Genomic DNA, 15125 nt, shown 5'->3' with positions numbered 1-15125 from the left:
AAAAAAGGGAGACAAGGGGGAATCAGATCAGTCCAGAGTCCCAATAACCATGTTAGAGGATCTCCAGAAAGCACAAATGTTAGAGACAAGAAAAGAGAGGAAGTTACAGTTTGAGAAGGTTCACCTTGCACCACCATCTCAGTTACAGAGCATAACAAAAGCATACCACTGAGAAAGGGAGAAACGCAGCAAGGATAGCACCAAGATCTTCAGCCCTTCAACTGCATCATAAGCAGCAACAACAAAAGCAGTGTCTTCCAGAACACAGGGAGAAGTTAACAAGCCAGGTCAGGCTGTGCCCCACACTAACCCTGAAGCTAGCCAGCTATGTCCAGTCTACAGCACTCAGGGCTCATAGCTAAAGAATGGGGCCTCACTACAGACTGAGATCTGTGTTGTGTGCGGTTGTCAAGAGTAAACTTCATAGATGACAAGAGTCATGTTCCCTTTTCCCAAATAGCTCTAGGTTTCAGTCAAGTTTACAGAACTCAGGCAGCCAGCAGCACAGCTGCATAGGAATTTATTCTCCGATCCTCTACCTTCTTTTCCAAGTAAATTGAAGTGCCCTTCACAAAGCTTACATAGCAGTTTATTCTGATACTTCAGTGAGATCCAGCTCCGCAGGGGTCTCCCTTTACCTTCTTAGTCTGTGTTTTCTTCCCTAGAAATGCCTCAAGTGTCCCTGTGCTATCTTTTGTTAGACTGTAAATATAGAATCTGCATCTTTGGTGATGGGAAGCCAGTAAAGTAGCCTGTATTTGCTTGTAGGTTTTTTATGTGAGATAGCAATCTTATAGCAAAATACATATTAGGTTTTGTTTGTTTGTTTTTGAGACAGGGTTTCACTGTGTAGTCCTGGGTATTCTGGAACTTTCTCTAAAAGACTAGGGTGGCCTCAACTCAGAGATCTGTCTGCTTCTGCCTCCCAGAGGGCTGGGGTTAAAGGCGTGTTCTACTACACCTGGCCCTCACCAGGGATTCTTAATCTCTATTCTCAGAAAATAGAATGCCTATCTTTAGGAAGGTGGGGCTGGAGGTAAAATGTATCCTGTATGTAGGGAAGCCTTTTAGTTATTTAACCCTAATTAAATGTTTTGTGAGCTAGAATACATTTGGTAATTTAAGATTTGTCTGTCATTAAGTATTTTCACATTGCACAGTACGAGGTATGCCTATCATTGAGCATAGACCTCTGTTCAGCAGTGGATGATTTATGCACCCTGCTGAGCAGCTGTGTCTCTGCCTCCTTTCTGACTGTAGATATATTGTTGAAGAGTGATTGAGCTTATTGAGTTTTGTAATTCAAAATGTTAGAATTCAGCTACAGGGGCTAGTGTACGGCTCAGTGGTTAAGAACACTGATGCTCCTTTCTGGCCTCTAAAAGTAACTGCATGTGTGTGGTATACAAACCTACATGTAAGCAACACACACACACACACACAAACACACACACACAGTTTCTCTGTAGCTCTGGCTCACATTTTTTTTTTTAATTAAAAAACAGCAATAAAACTTAGCACCTAAGAGGTAGAGACAGTAGGATTTCTGCAAAGTTCAAGGCTACTGTTGGTTGTATGATTAAAATAGTGAGTACCGGGCCAGCCAGGGCCAAATAGTAAAACTCTGTCTCAGAAAATAATAATAAGCTGAGTTTAAATTGCTTTGTGGAGTTTTTGTGACAGTTTATATGTTCTAGGCTGCTTGTGACTTGTAATTCTCCTCCCTTAGACCACTGATACTACGGTTATATATGTCTGCTACCACACCTGGCCTAAACTTGTGTTTTGAATTGAGTTTGGTGACATTTAGAATTCAGCAGTTAGTAAAATTACCATAGAAGAAAATATCCTGGGAATTACTGATGTGGGTGAAAACAACATTGTTTTGTTCAAGAGTAGAATTAGACTAGGTAGGAAAACTAATACAGATTTCCTATCACTTTTTATCAAAACAGGCTTTGAAAGAATGTGCAAAGTACCTTAGCACTATTGACTTGTGGTAGTGAATGATGATCTAAACCCACGTGTTAAACACTCTGAAGTGTCCAACAGCATAATAGGGAGAGTTCAGTATCCTTGGAAACCCTGGAGGAGTGCCCCAACTAAGCCGTGAGACGCACTTGGCAGGTACACAGTAGTAGCTGGGAAAGATGACATTGTTGACTGCTTTAGTGTTTGTTTACAGGGTTGAGAGCCCCCTGAAGAGTAGGAGAAGGGACCGGTATTGATTGGCCTAGGTGGAAATGATAGTGGTCTATAGGTGGTTAGATTAATGAGTATTTTGTATTTTGAAGCAGGGATTAAAAATCCAGTAGCTTGAGATCTGGGACTGTAGTAACTAAATGGTAGAGTGTCTGCCTCATAGGTCCTGTGAGGTCCTGCAAGGCCCTGTGTTAGGTCCTCTTAAATAACAGCAACAGATACACAGGCCTGTGCACACAGGAGTTGGGTGAGGCAGGGAGGCAGCTAGGGCTGTTGAAGCTCAAAGATGAAACTGCTCTAGGCTTCTCTCTTTAGCTTGTAGTCAAGTTACCTCGTGGCCATGAAGTTCTTAACTGTTTTTCTGTGCTGACCAAGGAACTATAGTGGGCACCCTCTAACATGGCTCCAATGGACACTGCCCTCTGCTGCTCTGCTCTTTGTATAAGTTTCTCCCTTGAATGACACACCTAACAACTGACTAGTACAAGCATGACAGAAGTGATGACATACACTTACAGATGAGGCTACCCAAAGGTCTGTGCTGTTCCCTTTCATTTTCTTTCATTTTCATGACCAGCTACCATGATTGTGAACTTTTCTGGAATCCATGTGGCAGAGAACTGGTATCTCAGGTCAGCATCCAGGAAAAATGATGTCTGACAGCAGCCATGGGAGTGAGTCTGTAGTTGGCACTTACATAGTTTCCCTCTGGAGCATCCTTTCACCTGACAGCCCCCAGAAATAAGGCCATCGGAAACAATTGTTTTTATTTTGAAGACATTAGTCCAGTGGAGTTACACAGAAAATCTCCATGTCATCAAGCCTAAAATTAAATTTCAGCCCCCATTGCTCATATATTTTTAAGTTCTTTTAAATGCAGTTTATGGCTACTGCTTTTCCAAAACACTGTCTGCTTGGCTTCTGGAAAAACATCCCACCTCACCAGCAGCCCCCAACCCAGTCATCTCTTCATGTGGTTCCTGCTCAGCTGCCAAGGATAGGAAAGCCTCAAGGCGCTTAGCCTGCAACCCTGGTTTTCTTTACCTGCCCCAGAAGGAAATCACCTTGAAATGCCATATGACTTTGAGTGCTTTCTGTAAACTCCTGCCAGATCCATTTAGCTGCTCATACAACATTCTGCTCAATTGTAGTTCACTCAGAGATGTGCAGATGGACTATAGTTTTTCTTGTTTTTCTCCTGCTGGGTTTGTTTTTACAAGCTTGTTACTACTCTTCTGTATGTTGGTCCATCCGTCCATCCATCCGTCCGTCCATCCATCCATGTTTCTGGCAGGGCTGCCTTCAGAATGCATTCTTCTGCTGCTGGACAGTTCTGACTCTTCTCATCCCTTATTTAGTAAGAACACATTCACAGAGTTATTTGAAACATAACTTCCTTTGAGAAGTGTAATGGAAACAAGGAATTGAATTTTAAGTATGGCTGCAGACCAGGTCAGGAAATGCCTACCTGATGTTTTACCTACCAAAATTAAGAGGAAAAAGAATTTTAAAAAAGATCCAAGTAGAAAGAATTCACTGTAATTTCCTTTCTCCTTTCTGTTTGACTTTTGAGTGTCTCAGGCTAGCCTTGAACATCCTTTGCAGGAAATAATGGCATTGCATTCCTGATCCACTGCCTCCACCTAGCTTAAGTGTTGGGAGTGTAGGTTGCTACCATGGCATGCTTAAATTGCTGTTCCTATAAAGGCACGTGAGGTGTTCCTTTGATTAAGGGTTTGTGAGGAAATCAGTGGTGTAATCTTTTGGATTAGTTATCCAGCGGGCTTTTCTTTCTTTTGTTTATTTGCTCTTTAGACGCTGTTAACTGGAGCTTCTGAGGCACATATCTGCCTATTAGTGATGAGGTCCTCTGAGCCAGTGGGAAGACCTAAACTTATTTTTCTTGATATTTATCTTTATTTTATGCACATGTTTGAAGATTTGTTCATACCTGACCTCTTGGCCTCTTGGCCTTAGATTTTTCATCTGTTAAGTCTTTGTATTAATGTAAACAGGTGTACCTGTTTGTGGTGGGAATTAAATGCTAGTACATTACATGCAGCTTACCACAGCATGGCACTGCACTGCACTGCACTGCACTGGCTCTGACTACAGGGTTGCTTACTAGGATTTCTAAAGCACCTCTGCTTTGCTCTCCTATCTGCTCTCCCTCCTCCCGATTCCCAGTCTTCTGTGTTGCAGTTGACAGGACACAAGCTGACAGGGTTGTTGTTAGTTAAAACTCAGTGTTCTGGTTTTGGATATTAGAATAAAGCCTGTAAAAAATTTTTAACATAATCTAAAAATCTCTAGTCTTTTCATCTAAATTTCTTAGGAGTTTGTAACCTATGAGAAATCAAATTTGAATTAAGAATGACTGTCAAGACAAATGGACAGTGCAGTGTGTCCTGATTCTTATAGTGTGATTATGACAGTTGTAGTCTGTAAAGCTTTTATAAATACACACATCGATAGAAACCAATTCTGAGTTTAAAAGAAATTACTTTGAAAATAACTTTTTTGTTTTGTTTTTTGAGGTAGAGTTTCTCTGTGTAGCCCTGGTTGTCTTGGAACTCACTCTGCAGACCAGGTTGGCCTTAGACTCAGAGATCCACCTGCCCTTACTTCCGAGTGCTGGAATTAAAGACATTCACCACCTCTGCTCGGTGGGAAAAAATATTTTATGTGTCTGCTAAATGTATATATATGCGTCACATTCATTCAGGTGTCTGGAAATTAGAAATGAGTGTTGGATCCTTTGGAACTGGAGTTGTGCATGGTTGTGGGTCCTTAGAGGCATCTCTTCAGCCTTGAAAGACCTTTCTTTTGTTTTTTTAATTTCAAAATTAAAAACCTCTATAGCTACACTTCTGTGTGTTTTTAGTGCCGTGGAATATTTTAGTTTTCAACCATTTAAAAATATAAAATCTGCCAGATGTGGTGGCACATGGGCTTTTTAGTTCCAGCAAAGACAGAGGCAGGCAAGTATCTTGTGTTTGCTGCCAGTCTGGTCCACATAGTTTCAGGCCAGCCAGGACCACACCCTAAGACCCTATCTCAAAAGTGAAAGTAGAAACATCCTTGGTTGGTGACTAAGATACCCATAGATGTGAAGTGTGGTTTGTTTGCATACACACCAGAAGAAATGTTTGTATCACCACCATCAGTATTACTGGTGATTTCAGACTGGGTCTCACTCAGTAGCCCTTGCTGGCTTGGGGTTTGCTATGTGACACAGGCCCAGGCTCTGTGTGTGTGTGAAGAAGCAACAGAGCAAGGCAGTTGTGATACTGTTACTTGTTTGGGCTGTAGGCTCAGATTTCAGTGAACTAAAGTAGAGTGTTTGGAAAACAAAGGCCAAGGCTATATTGACCATAACACCCTAGGGACAATTAATATTTTGTTTTATTTTGCTGTTTATAAAGGGTCTCACTGTGTAGCCCTGACTGGGCTAGGACACCTCTAGGTAGTAGCAGGTTGTCCATGTTTGCCTGCCTGTCTTTGTCTCCTTAATGCTGGGGTTAAGGAGTCTCTAAGAGCTAGGCTAAGCTTCCTCCTCTAGGCATAAGATAATGAATGGCCAGGTAGGAAAATGACAGTCACACTTTTGGTTTGTTTTCTGTGCCTGTGCTGCACTAATGTGGTCCTGAGGTATCGTACATGAGTGGTTTCCCGAGTGAACCTAGGAAGACAAAAGCAGCTTTATCTTAAAAAAGAATGCCAACCATCTCATTCTGTCCATGTCCTGATGTGAAGACAGTGGGAACGCACTGACTCAGGCTTCTCTGGACGCAACAGAGAGTCAAGAGTCGAAGACATTTGCCTCCAGGTGCTTACCACCACTGTCTGCCCTCTGCCTCTCAGGTAAGAGGGATGAATGGTCTAGTCAGTGCCAAGTGGGGCGGCTATGAAGTGGAGGGAAGAAAGAAATGGTGTGGCCTGTTTGTCAGGGGTTTAGTTTTGAAGGGAAGAGGTTTCCAAAGGACAGCATTAAGTTGGACCTGCTTTGCATGGCACAGTGGCTGTTTCTCCAACAATCAGATCTGTGTGGGTTTAGTGGCTTGACCTTGGGAAAACTATTGAGGACTTTGAGCTCCCTCTAGAGGACAACAGTCTAAAAAGAGCCTCCTAAAGTTCTTCAGGGAAAGAACCTGAAGATAGCCATCCCTTTTAAGTAAGAAGTTACTGCTTTGTGAACGTATTAACCTCCCCTTCGTGTGTTAGCCTCACAAGTGCTAAGTTTCACCCCAGTCTGAGCATTCCCTTATATATTTCTGAATGAGTCTTTCTGAAAAAATTTGTGTTAGTCATATCTAAGTAGCTTTGTGGGGTCAAAGAAAAGATGGTGAAAATGGATCGTGCCTTTTAATTGGAATATAAGTATGTACCAATCTCTGAGTCTTGAATGGACCTTGTGAAATGTACAGAGAGACAGATAACGTGTTTACCTGCTCTCCTCAATCCATCTCTCCACATCTGGAAAGAACAAGTACAGGAAGATTAACAAGATGATGAGCTAAGGTATAGGCTTGTGCCTAATTAAACATGTGAACGAGCTGACACTGACCCGCCTAAGCTTCAGAGCCTAGCTAACTACCGAGCAGTTTGTTCCAGGACAAAAGTGTTAGCCGTGGTCAAATGGTCTGAGGTCCATTGGTTATAGCTTTGATTGTGGTTCATCCTTTTATTCTTTGTTTATTCCTCTTTGCAGAACTTGTGTAAATTCAGTTATTTAAAAATGCACCTATAAAATGAAATGTTAATTTTGTGCTAATGATTTGAATAAAACTGTGTGTGTGTGTGTGTGTGTGTGTGTGTAAGTGTGTGTAAATGTCCATGCTTGGGGAGACCACTGGTTGAGGTCAGATGTCTTCTTCATGTTTGCTTTATGTGGTGTTGGATATCAAATCCAGGGTTTCATACATGCTAAGCAAGCTGCCTAGTAACTGAGTTACAGCTCCCACTTTATTCTCTTATGTGCTAGCATTGCCCTTCTTCGTCTTCGTCTTCGTCTCCGTCTCCTCCTCCTCTTCCTCCTCCTCCTCCTCCTCCTCCTCCTCCTCCTCCTCCTTTTCTTTATAAAGTATGAGGAGATATGAATGGTGAAAGCATGCCAAAAGGATCCAAAGCCAACCCTGAAGGCTTTTAATGGCTAAATGTTGAATAATTGAAATAGATTGAAATTATATTTAAATTTTAACAAAGAGCTTTAAGCTTCCTCCAATCCCCTTGAATTTAGGCTGCACCTTCCTAAGCACAATGTGGGGGCCTAGGAGTAACTTTCTATAGGAAAAACCTTAGATGAATAGAGAATGGACTATGTCATCAGTAAATCATGGACATTTCCACTCTAACCACAAGGAGGATGTACCACTGTAATACTGTGACATAAACGGTATGCTAACATTTGTGATTTTCCTGCCAGGAACCCACAGTTGCAGCATTACCTACCGTTTAAAAAAATGCATTTCACAGTCTCAGATTGAGGGATTTCCCACTGTCTACTGCCCAGGACTCTCAAGTTCATCAAAGACAAGGCAGTCTGAGGAACTCATAGGCCAAGGGAAGTAACGAGACTGTAGTAGGGTAACCTGGACAAAGTTTTGGAATGGAAAAGGCACGAGGGAACTGAGGAACAGCACTATCCAGTTCATTTAAAATGTGCCAAGCTGCTTCCCTATCTGTGACAATCGCAGTATGAGGTGTGAACAGTAGTGCCACTAGATGAGGTGTCTATAGGACTCTGTACCATGTGTGTGACCTTTCTTAAATCTAAAGCTGGGGGTAAAGTTTCTGGAAGGGCCTCTATCAGCTTTATGCAGTTTTGTTAAGTGTTTGTGAAGTGAGTCGCCTGTTAGTCTGCATGTCCCTGTTTACAGGTGAGCAGCGGCAGGCTGTTCTGTAGGAAACTGAGGGAAGCCTGTGCTACTTTGAGTGTAGTTTGTCTTCCCGAGGTTCGTGTTCTGGCTGCATGGTCCTCAAGGGTAACCATGTGAGAAATAGACTGTGGTATATGGAATGTTGTGGTCATGTTCTTGGAAGACGCTAGTTCAGTGTAGTTTATGAACTCCAGGTTTTCTAACAGAAAGCCATGGTCCTAGGAAAAATTGAATAGTGTTTGCAGATGTATGGCCCTTTCACACCCTTAATTTTCTGAATTAGACGCTTCCTAATAAAACAATAGTATTTTCTCCAGCCATTATACTCTTGTTCCTGCTAGATAGGTTGAAATATCTGTTAAATATGTCAAGGCATATGCTCTGTTGAAAGACAAACCCAATCGTGAACACAGAAACCACTACGTATTGGTAGAGCAGAGCTGGGACCCTATCCTTAGTCTTTTGTCATCCCCTAGTGGTTAGTGACTTGCAGGGCATTGTTGAGATTGGTGACGGGAAGGAGGAAGCTTTTCAGGACTGAAGAGAGGGAGAGCCTGGCAGCCTGAAGATGGGACAGCTAGCTAGCTTGTTCTCTTGTAGCCCTTTAAGGACGCAGATGATAGTGAGTATTTGAATCCGTTACTTTAAACATGAGTGATGTAAAGTTATGAAAGTGAAACTTGAATGACTGGTAATACTTACAGAATACTATATGCCTTAGGTATACCTTGAAGGCTTTAAAAATTCAGAAAGCATGGTAACAAGTGAGTGATATATCAGATTAGGATTACAGAATGCCTGGGATAGGATTCCAATGTCTGGATTTTATTACTTTCCGTGACAAACTTATTTTCACATGGTAAACATAACTCTTTTGATTATACAGTGCTATAGGCTTTGAGAAAAACCAATCACAGTCATTACTGCAACTGGTACACCAAGCAGTTGAGTTGCTCCAGAACATTCAGGCCCTCTGTAGTGTGCATCTCATCCCTGACCCTAGTAATCAACTCGTGGTCTCTTGTTTCAACTTCTGTTGCCATTTGCATTTAGCTTTATTCACCCAGCCCAAGGCATCTCGAGCTGTATCCTGCTTGCTATTGCTTATATCAGTAGTTATTCCTTCTTCTTACATTCATATATGGGTGTCTGGTTTCTTAGGTTTTGTTTTACTTGGGTAAGTAAGTGCTTGGGTAAGTAAGTTGCTTAGTCAACATGTTAAGAGTGTATTTGTATTAGTTTTCTTGTAGCTGACAAAAAACAACTTAGGGATGATAAAAAGCTTGGCTTACAGTTTGAGGTGATATAGTCTCATGCCAGGGAAGGCAATAGTGGCTATTAATCTTGTGTCCACAGTCAGGAATCAAAGTCTGCATTGCCCCTCCCCTGGTTTTATTCAGCTTGAAACCACAGCCCCTGAGATGGTTGCCACCAGTGGGGTCTTCCTCCTCAGCTAAACCACTCCCAAAACAGAAGACTTGAGGAGGAGGTATGTTTCTTAGGTGCTGTATTGGCTAGTTTTGTGTCAACTTGACATAGCCTGGAGCTATCACAGAGAAAGGAGCTTCACTTGGGGAGATGCTTCCATGAGATCCAGCTGTAAGGCATTTTCTCTATTAGTGATCAAGGGCGGAGGCCCCCTTGTGGGTGGGACCGTCTCTGGGCTGGTAGTCTTGGTTCTATAAGAGAGCAGGCTGAGCAAGCCAGTAAAGAACATCCCTCCATGGCCTCTGCATCAGCTCCTGCTCCCTGACCTGCTTGAGTTCCAGTTCTTCTTTCAGTGATGAACAGCAATGTGGAAGTGTAAGCTGAATAAACCCTTTTCCTCCCCAACTGCTTCTTGGTCGTGATGTTTTTGTCCAGGAATAGAAACCCTTACTAAGACAGGTGCTAACGACTTTGGTCAGGTTGACACTGAAGATTCACCATCATAGTGCTGAAGTCCTGCACACCCCTGTTGCGTTTGCAGTGTTGTGTGCCTATACATTACGTTAAGTGATCTGTCAGCAGATTACTGCCTTTTGATTTCTTTCTCATTTAGTTGAGTAGTATATAAGAGTATTCTGGTAGTATTAGGGCAGTGGTGATGCATGCCTTTAATCCCAGCACTTGGGAGGCAGAGGCATGCGGATTTCTGAGTTCGAGGCCAGCCTGGTCTACAGTGTGAGTTCCAGGACAGCCAGGGCTACACAGAGAAACCCTGTCTCGAAAAACCAGGGGAAAGAAAGAAAGAAAGAATGAATGAATGAATTCTGGTGTTCCTGTAGAAATGATACAGTAATGGCTTTCCTATCTCTTACCTGTCTATGTTCTGGTAATTTGTTTTCAGTTTTTGGATATTGTCCTTAGAGTATTAAACTGCTTTGTAACTTTTAGAAAACTGGTATGATGGCACTTTTATGATAGAGACCTTCCTTTTGATACTGAGATGTTCAATCACACAGTACCTACCCTCTGCCAAGTTACTAAAATAACACTAGTTCTCAGAAGTAGGATTAAGAATTCTCTTCCCTTGCCGTTTATGAGACTTAAGGGTACAATTAAAGATGCATAACAGCTGGACATGGCTCAGCATGAGCTTGGCCTTTACTTTGTATTTTGAAGTACAGCTTGCAGGACCCTCCAACCCAGATGGCTAGACACACTTCAGCAGTTTATCCAAGTTAGGTCTTCTTCCCTTTATTTGTATTCATTTACTTGTTGGTTCTGGGGCTGAAATGGGTCCTGTGTGCTATAAAAAAATGTGCTCTCCCTCTGAGCTACAGTCAGTCCTAAGTGCAACATGAGGAGGCATCTCTACACATTTATTTGATCTTTATGTGCTAGGATTAATTTTTGTGTTTTATATTTTTCCTTTGACATTACTATTATCATTTGTTTGTTTTTTGAGGCAGGGTTTCTCTGTATACCTCTGGCTGTCCTGGTACTCCCTCTATAGAGCAGGGTGGCCTTGAATTCATAGATTCTTGTGCCTCTTCCTCCAAAGTGCTGGGGTTAAAGATGTGTACCACCACCACCTGGAATTATTTATTATTTTTAACAGGGTAATTGTGTAACTCTGTAGCCTAGGTCTCCTATTGTAGACCAGACTGACCTCACCGTACCTTATTTTTGAGATGGTATTTCTCACCTATAGCCCATCTAGATAGGCATTTGACCCATGAGCTATTTGTCTTTACTCCTTGGCAGTTTTGTGAATGTGTGTCTAGGTTTTCTTACTCTATTTTCAAACATTTATTAACTCCTTATGAATATATTGCACATCTTTCTTGCAGAGGTGGAATTTAGAATGTGTGATCACTCAGTACCCTTGGTGTCTTTAATGTAGTGGATGCTGTGTAAAGTGCTTAGTTATTGCTCAGCCATTACTAAGGTATAAACTTGTTTGGTTCTAGGTGCTTTGTTGAGTACAGGTACTTTGTCGGGGTGAAAGGAAAGCAGCAAATTGAATGCCTAGACTGTATTCCTTTAACCTTCATTTCATGACTTCCAGAACCCTATGCTGCCCCTGAAACCATATGGCTGCTAAATTTGAGTCTTGGCTTTGACTCTTGACACTTGTATGTAGCACCACCCCCTAACATACTTGATATCTACAGTTTTCCATTGTTCCTCTATACATGGAAAATGAAAAACATTACAGTTAGTGCTATGAATAGGAAATAGATATATTTAATGCTCACTTGGTACACTGTAGTTCTATATATCTGTCCATTATGTGCTTGGAGTCATTTTTATAGAAGAACTAAGGTTGTCAGACTTTCTCAATTTACTAGCTAACCAGCTAGTAAATTACCTTTAGTTTTTAGTTTTTAGTTTTACTGGGTTCCAGGAAGGTACTTACAGAGAGGGTGGTAGGCCATAGTTTTCAACTTGTGACTACATTTCCCATCTCTTGTTTATCGGGTATTTAGCACACGTTCAACTTTCAGTTTTAGAAATCTTGCATATCTGTACTGGTTGGTTTCTTTCAAATTACTTCTTTGAAAAGTCATTCTTGTTTCAAATTATAAAACCAGCGAGTAACTGCATTGCCTCACAGCTCGGAGAAAATGATAGGGCTGAGAATTTGGTCCATTGATGTGCAGTGTTTGTCGCTAATTATTACAGTTTCTGTAGGCCACAAGCGGATGTTTTCCTTTGAGTTTTAAAACAACTGTTAAAGTTTGGGATTCTTGTCTATCTGTTATCTGTTTATTACGCCACACGAAGGACTTTCAGAAAAGTAGATGACAAGAACAGGCAAGGTAAAAATAGGCCACTAATGCTGCTGTCAGTCACACCCACCAAAGAAGTGATTATTTCACCTGCAAAGGGCAAGCCTGGATGGTAATAGTTTAGAAAGGAGATGTTGTATTCATAGAATGAATCCATTATAAACTCGAATTGATGTAAGAACTGATGAAGCCTTTTAAAGACTTTGCTTTTGTTGCATAATTTATAAATCTATGTGTTTAAAATTTGCTGAGTGTTAGTTGGTGAGTGAGTGGGGATGGGGGATTCCTTTTTCCCACTAACCATATTAGAATGCTCTTAAGATTAGTAAGACAGTCTTGATTGTAAAATAACATTTTTATTATCTTTAGAAAGATTCCTTTTCTTTGAAAAGAGTATTTTGGTCTTTGACATTTCATATTTATGAGGACATAATGTTCTGTACTGGGCAATATGTCACATTTAATATAATGATTCTGATTGCGGTGTCACTACTATTGCTTTTATAAACTACAGAATAGTTACTTAACTTTTTTTTCCCCCCATGAGTACACTGTTGTTGTCTTCAGACACACCAGAAGAGGGCATCAGATCCCATTACAGATGGTTGTAAGTCACCATGTGGTTGCTGGGAATTGAACTCAGGACCTCTGGAAGAGCAGTCAGTGCTCTTAACCACTGAACTATTTCTCCAGCCCTAGTTACTTAAATCTAAAGAGTGTTCCCATTTTGGTAGCTTTCATGACACAGTTCTCTTTTTCAGCTCATTTGTTATCTTTGTACCCAAGAGTGTATATGTAGCTGGGCGCCTTTAATCCCAGCACTCAAGAGGCAGAGGCAGGTGGATTTCTGAGTTGGAGGCCAGCCTGGTCTACAAAGTGAGTTCCAGTACAGCCAGGGCTACACAAAGAAACCCTGTCTCAAAAAAACAACAACAACAAAAAAACAACAACAACAACAAAAGAGTGTATATATTACTGACTTTTAAGAATACAATTTGGGTTTACGACTATTAGAATTCCATCTGAAATTATTAAAAATATTCCCTCTCTGTAATATCTTAGAGTTTTGTTGTTGGTTTTTGAGACAGGTTCTCATGTAGCAGAGGCTGATCCTGATGCTCTTGCCTCTGCCTCCCAAGTACTGGGGGTTACTGGCCTGCACTACTCATTGGTTTCTTTCTGCCCTGATTTTGAAGGCTTTGAGTTTATATAAATAATCCTAGCAGCAGAGGTAAGCTCTTGCTTAGCATACTTGAGTCTTCCTTCAGAGTTGGATCTAGAGTAACCCTTCCAGCAAACAAAACCAAAAATGTCAATGTCATCATGCTCATTAGAAGTATGTAAATAAAGCCAGGTATGGAGGCATCTATCTTTAACTCCAGCATTCATTCAAGAGGCTGAGGTGGTAGGATAGCAAGTTTGAGGCCAACTTGAGCTACTTAGCTAATCCTTGTCTGGGGAAACTAAACCAATAAAAAGTATTGTTAGAAAATTAATAAAATAATTATTGTTTGATGTCATCATAAAATACTGCAGGACTTTCACGAAGGAAACTAGTTATGAGGAGTTCAAGAGTATCCCAGGCTACAAGAGACCACTTTTCCAAACAACCCACCAACTGGGCTTTCAGGATGGTTCAGTGTTTGTAGTGCAAGCCTGGAAACTTATGTGAAGATGAAGAGAACCTGTTCTACAAACTTGCCCTCTGACCTCTACATGCACCTGTTGGCTTAGTCCCCCTTTTACAAGTCACACATATACATGGTTATAATAGCAAATCCCACAAATAAGTGTCTGGTTTCTTTTTTTCATTCACAAATTAGTGAAATATTTACAAACCTGGCATTTATTATTATCTTCCTGATTGGTTGAATGGCTTTGAGTCAGTTTATTTGGGGGAGCCTCTCCCCCAAATGAAAGTGTTTTATGGAAATGTTTCTGATGTGCATAGATGGAGAATGCTGATATGAACATCCTTAGTGAGTTGAGGGTCAAAAACTGATGTCTTTTTGTTTTTGTTTCAATTATACAGCAGATATAATTTCTACAGTAGAGTTTAATCATTCTGGAGAATTACTAGCCACAGGAGATAAAGGTGGGAGAGTTGTCATCTTTCAACAAGAGCAGGAGGTAAGTACTGACAGTTCAGTGTTGCCTTTTCAGTTTGATCTTGAGATTGGAGGTTGTGCTGGAAAAATCCAGCTTTAACGCTGGACCCTGAGTAAATTTTTGTCTGCAGATAGCTTACGGTTTCTCTTAGCTCTGCGTGTGTGTGCTCCTGTATGTATGCCTTTGTTGCTTTTATTTGAAAACCCATTTGAATTGTAAAAGCCTTTGGTAGAGAAGAGGGTGGGAAGTAGTTGATTAATCTGAGACTGAGCCAGATTTGAAGTCTTTACCCTCAGTAATAAGTTGACCTCTCAAGGCTTAGCTGCTCTGTGTAATTGAGGGTAAGGTTGATTGGAAGAAAATCAGCCAAATTACTTTATAATCAGTTCATACAAAAACCATTACTAGCCTTAAATGTCTGTGTTGTGCTTGCACCTATGTGAATGTAATTAATGCATCAACACAGTGCTAGCTTTTAAAATAATTTTTTTTGGATACTGTTCCCTTTCCTCTTAAGAATGAAAAAATTTAAATACAGAGTCTAAGGTTAAGTACATTTCAGTTTTGTTTTTCTTATAATTTATGCACACTTGTAAATCTGATTGACAGGATATCTCATAAGAATTTTGTATGGACACAGTTTGTCATACTGGATATTTCCAAGCTTGCTCCAGTCATTTTTATGTCAAGTTGTCACCTTTAAGACAATTGGCTTTGA

At 40.9% G+C, this 15125-nt stretch overlaps 1 protein-coding gene across 4 annotated transcripts in view; it reads left to right on the top strand.

Annotated features, from left to right (window-relative positions):
• The window catches only part of Ppp2r2a (protein phosphatase 2, regulatory subunit B, alpha), a 58416-nt gene that overhangs the window by 19169 nt on the left and 24122 nt on the right, over positions 1-15125 (top strand). For 3 of the 4 annotated variants that reach the window (NM_001205188.1, NM_028032.3, NM_001360033.1), the window contains exon 3: positions 14331-14428. The exons of the other annotated variant lie outside the window; for it this stretch is intronic. In NM_001205188.1, the coding sequence (NP_001192117.1) occupies positions 14331-14428 (98 nt within the window). The remainder of the gene's footprint in view (positions 1-14330; positions 14429-15125) is intronic. 4 annotated transcript variants of the gene reach the window in all.

Source organism: Mus musculus, chromosome 14 (genome assembly GCF_000001635.26).
Source record: "Mus musculus strain C57BL/6J chromosome 14, GRCm38.p6 C57BL/6J".
Lineage (NCBI taxonomy): Eukaryota > Metazoa > Chordata > Mammalia > Rodentia > Muridae > Mus > Mus musculus.
This window is presented reverse-complemented; position numbering and strand designations above follow the sequence as displayed.